A 14902-nucleotide genomic window follows, 5' to 3' on the forward strand; every position below is an offset into this window, starting at 1 on the left:
CTCCTATCTTTATCTAGTCCTACTGATTTTTAAAAAATTCTTTGTGCTCCTTTTTGAACTCATTTTTCTCTTGGTTCCCACAAAAACCATGATAAAGTAGGTTTTCGCAGCCTCTCAATCAGTATCCCCACCTCCAGCTCATCTTCTTTCTATCTTTTTTTTTTCAAGTAAGCTCAATGCCCAATGTGGGGCTTGGTCTCACAATCCCCAGATCAAGAGTCACATGCTCTACTGACTGAGCCAGATGCCCCTCATCTTTCTTTTTTCTTACACGTGTCTATTTCATTTTGTTAATCTGTTGTTCAAAAAGTCTTTCACTTTTCTTAACTGGGAGCTTCTTCTCTAAACAGTTGGCTCTACTCAGCATTTTCCCTTCCTACTTTCTCATTTCTCTAACTGCACAATAAACCCTGCTGCTAGAGTACTTGTCCTCCTAATGACCACATGTTCAAATCCTGATTGCCTTCATTGGTAATTCAAGTCTCTTCGATGAAGCTGTTACTGTTCTTGAATTTACAGTCTATACACCACTATATTCAGTGTTCAATTGCCAACTGCTTTGTACCTGAACTCTTTATATGTACTTGTCTTCCTGGTACAACTATAGGAAACATGTCTTATGTCTTTGCTGCTTCTGAAACTATTCCAATAATATATTACATTACCAAAAAAAAGAGGCATAGTAGTTAAGGAACATGATTAGGAAGTAGAAAATTCTCAGTTCAGACTCTGGCTTTGTTGCTTTCTAGGTAAGTGACCTTGGGCAAGTTACTTAACCTCTATAAGCTTTCCTATCTGTAAAACAGGGATAATTCCACCTATTTCATAGGGTTGTTGTGATGTTTAACAGAATGTGTATATGTGTGTATGCACAAACACAGAGAATGTTTAACACAGTAACTGATCCACAGTGAGTGCTTTCTAAACAGATGGCTGTTATGATTTTGCACACAACAGGTACTTCTCTTCAGTAAATATTTTAAACTGCACACTCTATAGATATAGTGCAATCCCTATCAAAATTCGAAAGGCATTTTTCACAGAAATAGGACAAACAATTCTAAAATTTGTACGGAACCACAAAAGATCCTCAAAAGTCAAAGCAATCTTGAAAAAGAAAAACAAAGCTAGAGGCATCATGCTCCCTGATTTCAAACTGTATCACAAAGCTACAGTAATTAAAACACTATGGTATTGGCATAAGATAGACACACAGATGAACGGAAGAAAATAAGGAAGTCAGAAATAAACACGTGCATATACAGTCATTAATGTATGACAAAGAAGCCAAGAATATACAGTGAACAAAGTATGATCTCCTAATAAATGGTATTGGAAAAACTGCATGCAAAAGAATTAAACAGGATCACTTTCTTACATCATATACAAAAATAAATTCAAAATGGATTAAAGACTTGATTGTAAGACCTGAAACAACATAAAACTCCTGTAAGAAAATATAGGTAGTAATCTCCCTGTCATTGGTCTTAGCAATGGTTTTTTGGAACCAATATCAAAAGCAAAAATTAGTAAGTGGGACTATATCAAATTAAAAAGTTTCTGTACAGCAAAGGGAAACCACCAACAAAATGAAAAGGCAACCACTAAATGGGAGAATTTGCAAGTCATATATCTGATAAATATTTACAAGTCATTTATCTATCAAAGTATATAAAGAACTAAAACAAATCAATAGCAAAAATAAAACAATCCAACTGAAAATTGGGCTGAAGACTTGAATACACATTTTCCCAAAGAAGACAAAAGATGGCCAACAGGTACTTAAAAAGATGCTCAATACCACTAATTGTCAGGGAAATGCAAATCAAAACCACAATGAGAAATTACCTCCCACTTGTCCAAATGGCTATAATCAAAATGACAAGAAATAACAAATGTTGGAGAGGATACTGAGAAAAGGGAACTGTTGTGCACTGTTTATGGGAATGTAAATTCATGAAGCCACTCTGGAAAACAGTATGGAAGAGTCTCAAAAAATTAAAAATAGAACTACCATATGATCCAACAATTCCTTCTCTGGGCATTTATCCAAAGAAAACAAAAACATTATAGGACATATGCACCCCTATTATGTTCACTGCAGCATTATTTGCTATGGCCAAAATATGGAAATAACCTGTGTCCATTGATGAACAGATAAAATAGACGTGACATACAGATGTCTATATGTGCGCACATACACACACACAGAAACACACAATTGAATACGACCTTGCCATAAAAAAGAATGAGATCTTGCCATTGGTGAGAACATGGATGGAAGCTGAAGCATTTTGCTAAGTAAAATATATCAGAGAAAGAGAAATAGCATATGATCTCACATATTACACATATATGTGTAACCTAAAAACAACAGCAGCAGCAACGGTAAAAAACAAGCTCATAGATAGATGAAACAGATTGGTGGTTGCCAGACGTGAGAAGTTTGGGGGTTGGCACAATGGGCAAAGAGAGTCAAAAGGTCAACTTTCAGTTATAAAATAAGTCATGGGAGGTAGTGTATGGTGACGACCGTATATTTCAAAGTGGCTAAGAGCAAATCTTGAAAGTCCACATCACAAGAAAAGGTGATATGAGGTGATGGATATTAAGCGGACTTATTGTGGTGATCATTTCACAATATATATACAAATACCGAATCATCAGGTTATATACCTGAAACTAATGTATGTTATATGTCAATAATACCTCAATTCAAAAAAAAGGTTAAATAAAAAACTGCAAAGGTCACATTAAATATTTTTTCTTAACAGGCTGTCAGGATTCCATTTCACATGAAGTTTTACACTACCAATCACTGTATTTAGTCAAAAACTACATTTTGAAGCTACATTCCAAGAATAGGTAAGGCAACTTTTAACTTTCAAGCTGTGTGCAGATGCTAAGATCTGGTGTATAAAATTCTGTGAAACATCAGTTTTCTCCATATATATAACCCAATCCAACACAATTTTCAGCAATTACCATTTCAAGAATGCAGTTAAAGCAGAACTAAAGAATCTTTGGGGAGATTAGAAAAGTTTCCCAAAAGCCAAACCAATGGATAAAAGATTTTTGTCAGACAGGATAGTAAGAGTCCATCAAAAACTAGGGCTCAATGATTAGCAACCATAGCTAGCCTTTTTTTTTTTTTTTTTAGGAGAATCTTTTTATTTTATCTTATTTTATTTATTTGACAGACAGAGATCACAAGTAGGCAGAGAGGCAGGCAGAGAGAGAGGAAGGGAAGCAGGCTCCCTGCCAATGCAATGCCAAAGCCCGATGCAGGCGGGGCTCGATCCAAGGACCCTGGGATCATGGCCTGAGCTGAAAGCAGAGGCTTTACCCCACTGAGCCATCCAGGTGCCCTGCTAGCTTTTTCTATTAAGAAGGGCATGAGCTTTTCTTCAACTAACAAGGCAATTACCAGCTCTTGATTGGTGCCTTTAGAAAACAACTGAAAAATGTTGCAACCTAGCATGTTAGAAACCAATGACTTGGCCTTTTCTTGGTTGAGGTAATTTTTTTTTCCCCCTAATGAAACATATGGTCTTTTCTCCTTTGTGTGGCAGGTCACAACATTCCCTAGGTTAAGTCATACTGTATTTTAAAAATCAGATATAATGTTTCCGCTACGGTTCTAGAACTTTCCACCAGGAATATCTATGATCTTGCTGGAGAAACAGCACCGAGGAGTCAATGCCATGTCTCCTTTTGCCTTGATGTGGGCCTCCCACATTGATGTGTACCCAGAGAGCAAATGTCTCTCTCCACTGCTACCCAAACTGCCCCCCCTTCAAGCCCCACCCCTCCTTATTTTCTCGCCCCCATAGTTAGGAAAAACTGCATGCCTTACCGCAGATGTTAGACGAACAAGAATTTCATCACTGCTTTCTTCTGAGTCTTCGATTTTCTGATGAGACCTTTGAAAAACAAAGAATAATTTATTCTTAATTTTGATTGCTCAAATTTATCTACCAAGTTATGGGGAACACATAGCAAATAATGGCATTATTAATACATGAGTGAAAGTACCCATGCAAATAGCATGGTGTCAGTAATGCCAGGGGACCCAGCTCTGTGGCAGCCCAACTGTGTTCCTTCAAAATCAATTAGCAGGGACTTCTTTACAGTCTACCAGTTAAATCCTGAGGATCAAGTATTTGTCTCTAAATGATATCACAGAATAGTTCTGACACAAGCTTTATGAACATGGGCATGCACAAAGCATATACAGATACAACTGGAAGGTGGTTAGGTACCAAAATTTCCTACTAGTCTAAATGAAATCCAGATTTTGAAAATCTGACACATGAATTTCCTGCCACATCTGAATTTCACCCAAAACCGATATATTTTGAAATGTTATTATAGGCCTAATACTGTGACAGGAATTATGTGAAATACAACAGCAGCAGAAGTTCTTCACTCTTTTTTAAAGTACTCTAAGGCTCTAAGCCCTCACACACACATACACACACACACACACACACACACACACAGAAGAAGAAGAAAGAAAGAAAAGAAAATGCCACAACCCAGTTGAAAAGCCAAGAAAACTGCACATATGCTAAATATGCTAAATAACTAAAATGAGGTATAACATATAAGATAAGATCAGTTTGTCGGCTTAGGAGAATCACCTTTGTAATGTATCTCATGAAAATATTTTCACCACAACAATGTATCCATGAACATAAAATTATTCATTTTTAAAATTTTTTTTATTTTTATAAATATTCATTTCTTTTTTTAATGAAGCATATTTGACACACAGTATTACCTTAGTTTCAGGTGTACTAAAATTATCTTTAAAGCAAATTTTATAAAATGACATCTTTTTTTCCTGGCTTGGTCAAAGAAAAAAAAAGTTAATGTTAATTGAGCATAGGTAATTATCTCCCAGATCTATTCCACAGCAATCCCTTTCACCACCTTCCATGGACTCCGAGGGACCAGGGGTTAGTTGCCCTGCAGGGCGGTGTTAACCAGAATGGCAGGGCAAGGATTGATTTCAATCTCGGAGACAGCCGGGGGTCGGCTCCAGCACTCGCCTGGTGGGGCAGGAGGGCTAAGGAGAAGATCTTTAAGAAGGGAAAAGCGAGTTGGATCAATTCTGGCATTGGCTTCCTGTTCCTGTTTTTAAAACCTTTCATAGAAAACAAACAAACCAACCAACAAACCCCAACCCTCTAAATCAGAGTGGTGGATGAAAAGCCATTCGCCTTTACCAGAACTGCATGCCGTAGGTAGGTAGGAAGCGGGGCTGGCGCTGTCAAGTCCTTTAACCACCTGTGCTGCAAAGTGCTCGAAATGCAAGCTAATAATCCACCCAACAAAGACAGTGCAAACTGAGCATTATAAATCCCCACATTCCCTAAAAAGCAAGTTACTCTGATAATGCATATTTTGAACACTGAACTTTATTATTAAAATTATCTATTCATGAGGTTTCCACATACATGACGTTCTCCTGAGAAGAGATCTGCAATCCTTTCTAACCTAAGCCATCCAACCAGGGGTACAGGGTTAAGTTGAGTTCACTGGACAGATGGGACGGGAAATTGAGAGCCAAACACACTGAGCACCCGGGCACCAGCAAGGGCTTGGGCACTGTCCGCGTCTGCAGGGAAGCAGGGGCTCGTCCCGCCAGCTCCTGGTTTTCAGACCCTGGCACATAGCTCAGCAATGAGTTTATGGGATGAGGTATTTTGTACCAGCAAAGATTCCGTCGTGAATGTGTTTTCAATACACTGCTGAAAGGAACTCTGAATTCCAAGGGAAGGGAAGTTCTTGTGTATGTGACTGATAATGGCTACCTGGTGAGTCACTGCTGAACCACTGATGGTTTATTGACAGATAATTTAGTTCCTGCTCAGAAGCAAAACTACCTTTGGTCATTCTTCCAGCACAAAACATGCCCTGGCAAAACACAGCAAAACAAAACAAAACAACCAAAAATGTTTCCAAAGGAAGTATGTGTAAGACAGACAGAAGTGACCTCCCAAGAGCCATCCTGCAGCCCTCATCCCATTTTTTTTTAAAGATTTTATTTATTTATTTGACAGAAAGAGATCACAAGTAGGCAGAGAGAGAGAGAGAGAGGAGGGGAAAAAGGCTCCCTGCTGAGCAGAGAGCCTGATATGGGGTTCGATCCCAGGACCGTGGGATCATGACCTGAGCCGAAGGCAGAAGCTTAACCCACTGAACCACCCAGGCGCCCCAGTCCCCATTCCATTTTTATCACCACAACCACCACGACTTGTGACCAGAGCTCTCAAGTCATTCTCCAGCCCCTGAATCTCCCCCGAGCTCATCCTGCTTTACGATCTGCCTTCAAAGGGGTTCTGGGGGGCAATTCCAGGAACCTCATTTTCTATGGGCTCCTTGAAGTCAACATAACTTACATTGTATTCCTACCGCCTCATGCCTCTCACAACTCAGCTCCATGGTCGCCCTGTGGCCATGCCCTCTGTTTCCTTCACTTCCCCCCTGTTAAACCTCACTGACAACTGAAGCCTTCTACTTCTCTTGCACAAATTATTTTTACTATCTTCTAACCAACTTCTTTGTCTCTGGGTTCTCCTCTTATGTCCCATCTCCTATAGATACCAGGATTATCTTTCTAAAACTGAGACCTGATCCTGCTCCTCTAAGAGTTCAAACCTTCAGAGATTATCTACAGCCTAGTGAAAGATCTAGAATTCACCAGAACTCTTCCTTTCCCGCTCATGTGCCCCCATACCCCCTGCGCTGGCCGGTACCCGCATCTGACCTGGCAGAGTAAGGTCTTAGGAGAGGGTCTGGTGGTAAGAGGTAAAGAGTGGAAGAGCTTAGAGAAAGGGAAGGCTAATACCTAATCACTGTGTCCCCTCTCCAGATCTATGCCAAAATGCCCAGAAATACCAGACCTTCTTTACCTAACAAATTTATTTTTATGAAAGAAGATAAATGTTGATTTTATGTATAGAAACACACATCATTACAATCCAGTGAAGACAAAGCTCTCCCATGTCAGATCAAAACAGGTAATGAAACAGGGCAAGGGGGGGAATAAAGAAAAGAATCAACTGTAATAGTTGCCTATTTTCCCATTATTACTCAAGGGGATCAACGAACAGAAGAGGAAGAGAGAAGCTCTGTGTGGTTTGTCAGTGGTTAGAGAAGGGAAGCAGAAAAAGCCCAGCTGGCATCAGCAGGTAATGGCCATGACAAGTGACATGAGACAGAAAGAAACCAGCAGTGACCCCAGGAAGGAAGACCCATCCCAGAGTGTTTGTGCCAGCAGGAAGCTGTGACCCAGCAGGCAGGACAGATTTACAAATTCCTATGGCTGTTTCTCAAGGTCCCTGCTTCCCAACAGCCCAAGCCAGGTCCAGGAATTCTCCAACGGAAAGTCCCGAGGGCTGGTACTGTGCGCAGATGTCTTCAGTCATTTTCAGAGGTCTGCAGGATCTAAGGGTGCCAATGAGAGGTCACAGGAATGGCAAAAGCTGCCTCTGTCCTTTAAACCATCAAATAGAACACAGTATCATTCTACCCAGTCCCCACCAAAAACAAAATCAAGCCAACCGCTGCCCTCTCTACAGTCTTTCTCCTTCATCAGTGACAACCCCAACTTTCCAGCTGGAAGTTGAATAAATTAACGGAGTCCCTGAAACTTTCAGAAGTGCTCTATGACTCTCTGTACTGAGACTACCATGCAGAAGGTGCTGGCTTGTTACCTCCAGTCAATTCAACTGAAGGACCCTGCTTTTACTCAAGAACGCTTTCCCTGAGCTGTTCCATGGTTCTCCCAGCTCCCTGCAGCAGTTCTGTCTTTCAGTGACCTTGCCATTCACATCCAACCATGACTTTCTTATATCACATACGAGAGATGTAGTAGCTGAAAATATCTTTAAAGTCATAGCAATACAAAGCACCACCACCTTCTCACCTTTTTCTAAGAAATAACTAGTATAGACATAGTGACCCAGCCAATTATTTGACAATCATTCATACAATTCATCCCACAGCAGAAAAGAACAGTAAGTCCCCAGCCAAGAACATTTCTTAGCTCTGACAGCTCTGTAGTCACATAGTGTTGAGTTCCAATAAAGGGGCTCAGGAGGTACTGAGGCCCTTCTCAGTAAAGGCAGCCATTATCTGGGCAATGGAATTTATTTTATACCGTTCAGGTCCAGTATAATTTCTAACAATTTGGATTTAACTGGTATCCCTGTAGGGCTTCCCAGCATTCTCTCAGTGAGAATTCCTTCATGAGAATTAGTATAATGGGTTTGAAATTTTTCCAATGAAGTTCTTAAAAATACATCTTCTATATGAGAGACAGAACCCACGCTCCTCAACCAGATTTTGGCCAAACATTTGTGCCTTAAGATTCAAAAGCAACCAATACCATCTTCGAGTTGGAAAACCCTACTTCTTTTTTAATTGGAAGAAGTTTTCATGGTATTTCGCGGTGGAAAACTGGAGCCACTTTATTATGGAAATATCCAAATAAGACCACTTTACATTTGTATATTGATACTTCAAAAATGCATGAGTTGTCTGTCCATCTAAGTCTCAATATTGAATAGCGTACATGGGCTGCCAAGAGCTACCACTATGCATAACATTGTTCCTTTAGGAAAATGTGTTACATGTCTATTTATGGTTGTTGGAATTGCAAAGATTTGGAGTCAAGTAGTTCAAGAGGCAGAGACTGTGCATAACTGGCACCTGCCAAAAAAACAGCTGGTTATCTACCACCTTCCAGCCATACTTGTGCTGACACCATACTGAGCTGCACATTACGAAGAAACCCAACAAGAGGAGTTGTGGCCTCAGTCAGCTTTCATGTGAAATGCTATTACTGCTCTCCCAGGGACTCCCTTTGTGTCTGGGTGCTTTTTGCATTCACATACACATCAATCTTCACATTAAACAGAGATAATCTAGGCTGGGACCCAAGGAGGGCGGGGAACACGCCTACCTCCAAATCAGAATTCTAACGGGGAAGAGTTCTAGGGGGATGTCAGGCAGACCTGTTCACTACTTCCCACCATCACCCCCAATCCCCCAAAGCTGGACTGGTGTTGAGCTGTCCTGTGCTATTTGTCTGGTTTGGAGGGACCAGAGGGAAATACAATATTTAGGATGGACCCCAGACTACCTCTGCTAGAGGCTGATAGAATTCTAGGGTGCAGAAAAAAACCAGAACCAAGACAAACTATATAGGAATCTTTTAAACACGATCCCGCAACAAGCAGAAGATGCACGGCACACGCACCTATGAAAACAAAACAAAACAAAGCCAAATCCACCTTTAAGATACTCCGCCAACCCAAGTGAGAGGCACTCAGCCTCATCTGTGATTGTCAACGGCTACTTCTTGGGAGCAGTGATATCCAGGGTGAGGTTCGGATGGGTAAGGAGTGGCCCTGGAATTGCAGCAGGATTACCAGGACGAGGAAGTAGGAAATGGCAGGAGATAAACCCAAGGCCAGACCAGTCACCGCTCTATCTGATAGGGCTACAGAGTTCCTCTTTAGTGCTGAGGGCTAGAAATGGATGGAGAAGTAACAAGAAGAGGATATAAAATTAAAAGGTTGGTTGGTTTCTGGTGATTACGATTAAGGGAATCATTTGTTTGTTAAAGAGAAGAGCCAACAGAGAGATACTGAGAAAGCAGGAAAGGAAAGGCTATGGGGTAGGACCCACAGCCCAGAGAGAAGAATGTGTCGTGAGCAGAAAGAAGGGCTCTCCCACCACCAAACTGAGAACAAATGATGTCAGGTCAGCAGACGATGCCACAGTTCACATTCTCCTGGGACAACTCAGTGTCTGTTCCGTACTTGCTGACTGTTGGGCAAGGAAACTTCAGGGCTTTTCTCTTGCAGAAATATTTCCTGGGGCAGACTTGAGATTTTTCTTTCTTAGGAATCACTGATAGCAAATCCTAGACACTATCCAAGAGAATGCTCTCCAGGTACACAGACTCAATCTCCACCACATCCAACAGCCACTGATTCCAGGAGAGTAAGAAAGTACACTCAAGTACTGTCCCTTCTCTAACACCTATATTCTGGACACATCTATTTTGCATACAAATTCTTATGACAAAAAAAAAAAACCATAAACTGGGATGGTAGAAAAATGAGAATTAGATTTTTCTTGCAATCTCTGATATCATGAATACAACCTTCTGTTCAACCTTCTAAAGGGAAGTTAATTTTTCACAGGATCTGGCCTCTGTAAGCACAACTAGTAGCCTTTTACCAAACACCAGTAAAATGTGAAAGTGACAGGTTTCACTGTGTCCAGGATATTTAGTTACACATTCATCCAAAATCAAATAACATTAGTTACTACTGATATTTTTGCATTTCATATTGAAGATTTGAAGATTAGTAGTTAATATTTAAATAAACAGTTAGCATTTCAAATACTAGCAAAACCAGGTTTAAAAGTTCAATTTTTGTTAAAATTTCTATACTACTCTTAAATAATTATGCACTCTGATAAAAATAAACAATCTGTTCCCACAGCTAGAATAAGCCTTTTCTGTAAACAATGGAAATTTTGGAGGGCTTAGTGTTTCCTTGGGAGAGGGGGTGATGAGTAATAACAAAGATTAAGACCAGCTGATTTCATAGCATTTTTTATACAATATAAAGTAGTAAATGGAAATTTTCTTCACCTATGATCCTAATACAAAACTTGTGCCCAGTTCCATCATGAATCTTTTTTTGAGAAATACTCAAAAAATGTTTACTTATCCAGTATTTATTTCCTATTCCCCAAAGAGCATAAAATGAGAATCTAATTAAGAAAAGTCAGGAATATAAAAGGTAAGTTTGGGACATAGGAATGGTGGACTTGAAGCTGATCTCCCACTTAGAAGATGTTAATCCGGCACCAATTCAGAAATCAAGAATGCCAATGGATTCTTACCTTGCTTAAACATGTCAGGCAGACAAGGCAAAGTTAGGCAGGATAAGGACAACAAAGGAGAGGAGGTGACAGGGTGGAGGGTGGTGGCAGCATTAGCGTAGGTAGGGTGCCAAGGGCAGACAGGGGTCTGAATTTTGGAAATCACAGCTGTGGGGAGGATATTAAATAAAGAACTGGGTGAGGACACAGCCAGAGTTAAGAGCAGACAAAAAAGTCTGAGGACTGGGGCGCCTGGGTGGCTCAGTGGGTTAAGCCTCTGCCTTCAGCTCGGGTCATGATCTCATCGTCCTGTTATAGAGCCCCGCATCTTTCTCCCTGCATTGGGCTCTCTCCTCAGCGGAGAGCCTGCTTCTCCCTCTCTCTCTGACTGCTCCTTTGCCTACTTGTGATCTCTCTCTCTGTCAAATAAACAAATAAAATCTTACAAAAAAAAAAAAAAAAGAAGAAGAAGAAGAAGTCTGAGGGCTGAGCACCAGGACACTCCCTGTTCAGAGGCCAGTGTTTCCAAAAGTAGGTTTTATTATTACGCAGGTATGGTGAGGCCAACAGACAAGGAGATGATTGCCATTGAAAAGATAAATCAGTCTGGGGACAATTAGGTCTTAATAATTCGGAGTCTTCCATTACATGAACATGGAGAGGTCTCTTATTTAAGTCTTGATTTTTTTTTATTACTCATGAAGTGTTTGACATACAGCTCTTGCACACTTTTTAGGTTTGTACCTAAGTATTTCAGAGTGTTTTTTGTGCTAGTAAATAGAAACATAGTTGATTTCTGTATACTGACCTTGTATCTTATGACCCTGCTAAACCAGCTTATTACTTCTAGTAGGTTTTTTGTAGATGCTTTGGGATTTTCTATTTATATAATTGGGTCCTCTGCAGAAAGAGGTGGCTATATTGTTTCTTCTGGTCTGTATATCTTTTACTTCTTTATCTTGCCTTATTGCACTGACTAGTGCTGAAGAGAAGTGATTAAAAGGATATGTATTAGCCTCGTTCCCTTAGTGGGAATGTAGTCAGTCTTTCACTATTAAATTAAGCCATAGGTTTTATGTAAGGTTTATCAGATTGAAGAAGTTTCCTTATATTCTTAGTTTTCCAAGACTTTTTATCCCGGATGGATACTGAATTTTTTTCAAATGCTTTCTCCATATCTATGGAGTTTATCATACAGTTTTTCCTGTTAGACTAAATCTGATGAATTATACTGGTTGACTTTTAAACTTTGAAAACCCTTTTTTCCTGGGATAAACTCCAGATTTTCATGATGTATTATCACTTGTATATATTGATGGATTCCATCTACTACTAAAATTTGTTGAGAAAGTTCCTGGTTTTCACATTCACTTTCTCTTTCTGAACTTTGTCCTAATCATGCTGGCCTCTTACAGGGTCTTATATTACTCACATAGAGTTGCATTCCCACAGGGCACAAACTTGTACTTCATACAAATCTCATGGCCAGTGAAAGTCTGATGAGGAAGAGTACTGGTGACAAGTCGTTGCCTTTTCCCAGACCTTCTCCTTGCCCCTTTTCTTTATCTAAAGCTAAGAGGAGCAAATTCAGTTATCTAAGGACTCCAGACTCCCTTCCAAATAATAATTGTTTATAAAGCTAAATGCATGGAATTTCAGGAGTGTCAGCCAAGTGGCCGTAAGTACCATGCTTGATAAAATCTTCATCATAATGGCATTAATCTGACTTCTTTACATAGTAGTTTACAACTTTGATTTAGTTAACATTCACGGTTCCTACCTCTTAACCCAGCACTTTCCGTATGGCTGACTTTACAGAACTGTAGACTTCAACTTTGGTATATATCAGCCTCACCTTTAGAACTTAATATTAAGTACGAATATGATTGTCTGAGCTCTCCATCCCATGCCTAATTCAACAGATCTCATATTACGCCTCCTTCTTTTGAAAGGGTCATGGTTGAGAACCATTGCCACAGAGGTCACTTCCAAGTTCACCTTCTGCCTTCATTTCACATCACTGCAGCCCGCCTTGCCACAGCTCCTTCATCTGGAACTTCAAACTATTTTAAGAAGTGTTCATCATTACTGCTACGATTGATTTTATTACTCTTGTCACTTCCAGGCCAGTTTAGGCCAAGTGACAAAGCCAATTCTTCCCCATTTTTTAAGTAGGGAGACACCTTTTATGTAGAAATGGATCACAGAACCATGAACTCTGTCCATGTTGATTAAGCAAACATACGATAAAAACGTTACTGTGAATTCAAGTAACAAACTGTATTTTACTTCTTTCAGAACCGACGACACACAGGTAGGTCATTTTCTTTCTTCAATGTAAAGATAATGCTTGTGTTCCCTACGGGGGCTCCATCTGAGACGTGCTCCCCACTCTTCTCAAAACCTGAGTTCCTCTCGCTGTGACTCCCTGCGGCAGCTGTGGCGACCTACCTCATGCTGCCCAGACATGCCGCCGCTCTTCCAAGCTGCAGGCCTGGCACCCTGTGCCATCTACCTCAAGTATCCTTTTGCGTCTCTGCCTAGAGCATGGAATAATGAATGCTATGAAAGTCATCTTTTTCTTTTTTTTTTTTAAGAGAGGGAAAGGGGTTTGAGGGTCGGGGGTAGAGGGGAGGGGCAGGGAGAGAGAGAATCCCAAGTGGGATCCTCGCCCAGGGCAGAGCGCAACGCAGGGCTCCATCTCACAACCCTGAGATCGTGACCTGGGCTGAAATCAAGAGTCAGACATTCAACTGACTGAGCCACTCAGGGGACCCGCTAATAAACTCACATTAACCTGCTGGACTGAGGTTAAGATACCATTTAACTAAGCACCCTGCTAAATAAGAATAACAACAATAAACATGTTTTTGTTTTTTCAATAGTTAGAATCAGGAAGACAGGCTGGGATGCCATGAGAGGGAGCTGTTTGAACAGAGGTCATAGGGCTGAATGTACTCTCTGTGGAAATCACAGCCAGACCCTTAGGAGCACCTGCAACACCAGCAGGCACACAGGAAGTCCCACCAGCCAGGCAGGAAGAACAGACACTGGTCCGGCCAGGATGGACAAACCCAACTTGTACCAGCCTCAGGCTCCACAGCAGATGACAACAGAACACCCCAGTTATACCTCAGGGATCATTAGAAAGGGGACTGCCCATCCACTAGGCAAAATCAGTGGGGATGGGAAAGGGTCCACCCTGACAGGAGAGCCTTCTCTACCAGGCTTAAGAGATCAATACCACTCACCACATACCAGAGACTGTCTTCCTGAGGAACAGGGAGTGGGCACAGACTGAACCTTTCTACCGCAATATGCTCCACAGCCTTTTACCTTATTAGAATAACTTAACTGGATTAAACTACAATTATGGGCTTCTGTCCCTTCTTTCTGGCTACCTAGCAAGATAGAGGTTCACGTGGACAATAAATAATAGATTGCTGAGAGGAAAAATGAAGACATGACATTTTTCTTTACATGTCTGGGTGTAGCATGAGTTATCTTTGAGCAATCCTCTAGAACTCCTTAAATAACAGTTTAAATGGAAACTGCCCTGTAATTGGAGAATACAGTTTCGTGTATTTGAGGTTCATAGACTCAGTCCTCCAGAGCCCTACTGCTCCCTGGTAAGCAGGCAGCTGCTGTAAGGGTGGTTAAAGTGAAACAGCCAAGCTTCCTCACAGAGTAAGTCCTCCAATTTCTCACTAGTCCTGAAGGTAAGATTAGGCTGTCTTTCCCTATGCTCTTACTTCAGCATTTCTAAACAACACCACCCCCCCACCCCACCCACCACAAAATTTAAAACAAAAACAAACAACAAAAAAAACAACAATTTTAAAAAGAGCTAGAAAAAAGTCCATTCTGGAGGACTTGATTTGGCTTTCAGTTTGAATAAAATACCATGACTGCTATTTTTTTCTCCCAGAGACAGTACTCTCAACACTCCGTTGAAATTATCTACTCAGTTTGGATGTAAAAGCTATTT

General features: G+C 40.7%; 1 protein-coding gene across 2 annotated transcripts in view; it reads right to left on the minus strand.

Annotated features, from left to right (window-relative positions):
• RAPGEF5 (Rap guanine nucleotide exchange factor 5) overlaps positions 1-14902 on the minus strand; it is a 221861-nt gene that overhangs the window by 156305 nt on the left and 50654 nt on the right. For both annotated transcript variants that reach the window (XM_059171333.1, XM_059171334.1), the window contains exon 6: positions 3857-3923. In XM_059171333.1, the coding sequence (XP_059027316.1) occupies positions 3857-3923 (67 nt within the window). The remainder of the gene's footprint in view (positions 1-3856; positions 3924-14902) is intronic.

The sequence above is a fragment of the Mustela lutreola genome, chromosome 4 (genome assembly GCF_030435805.1).
Source record: "Mustela lutreola isolate mMusLut2 chromosome 4, mMusLut2.pri, whole genome shotgun sequence".
Taxonomy (NCBI): domain Eukaryota; kingdom Metazoa; phylum Chordata; class Mammalia; order Carnivora; family Mustelidae; genus Mustela; species Mustela lutreola.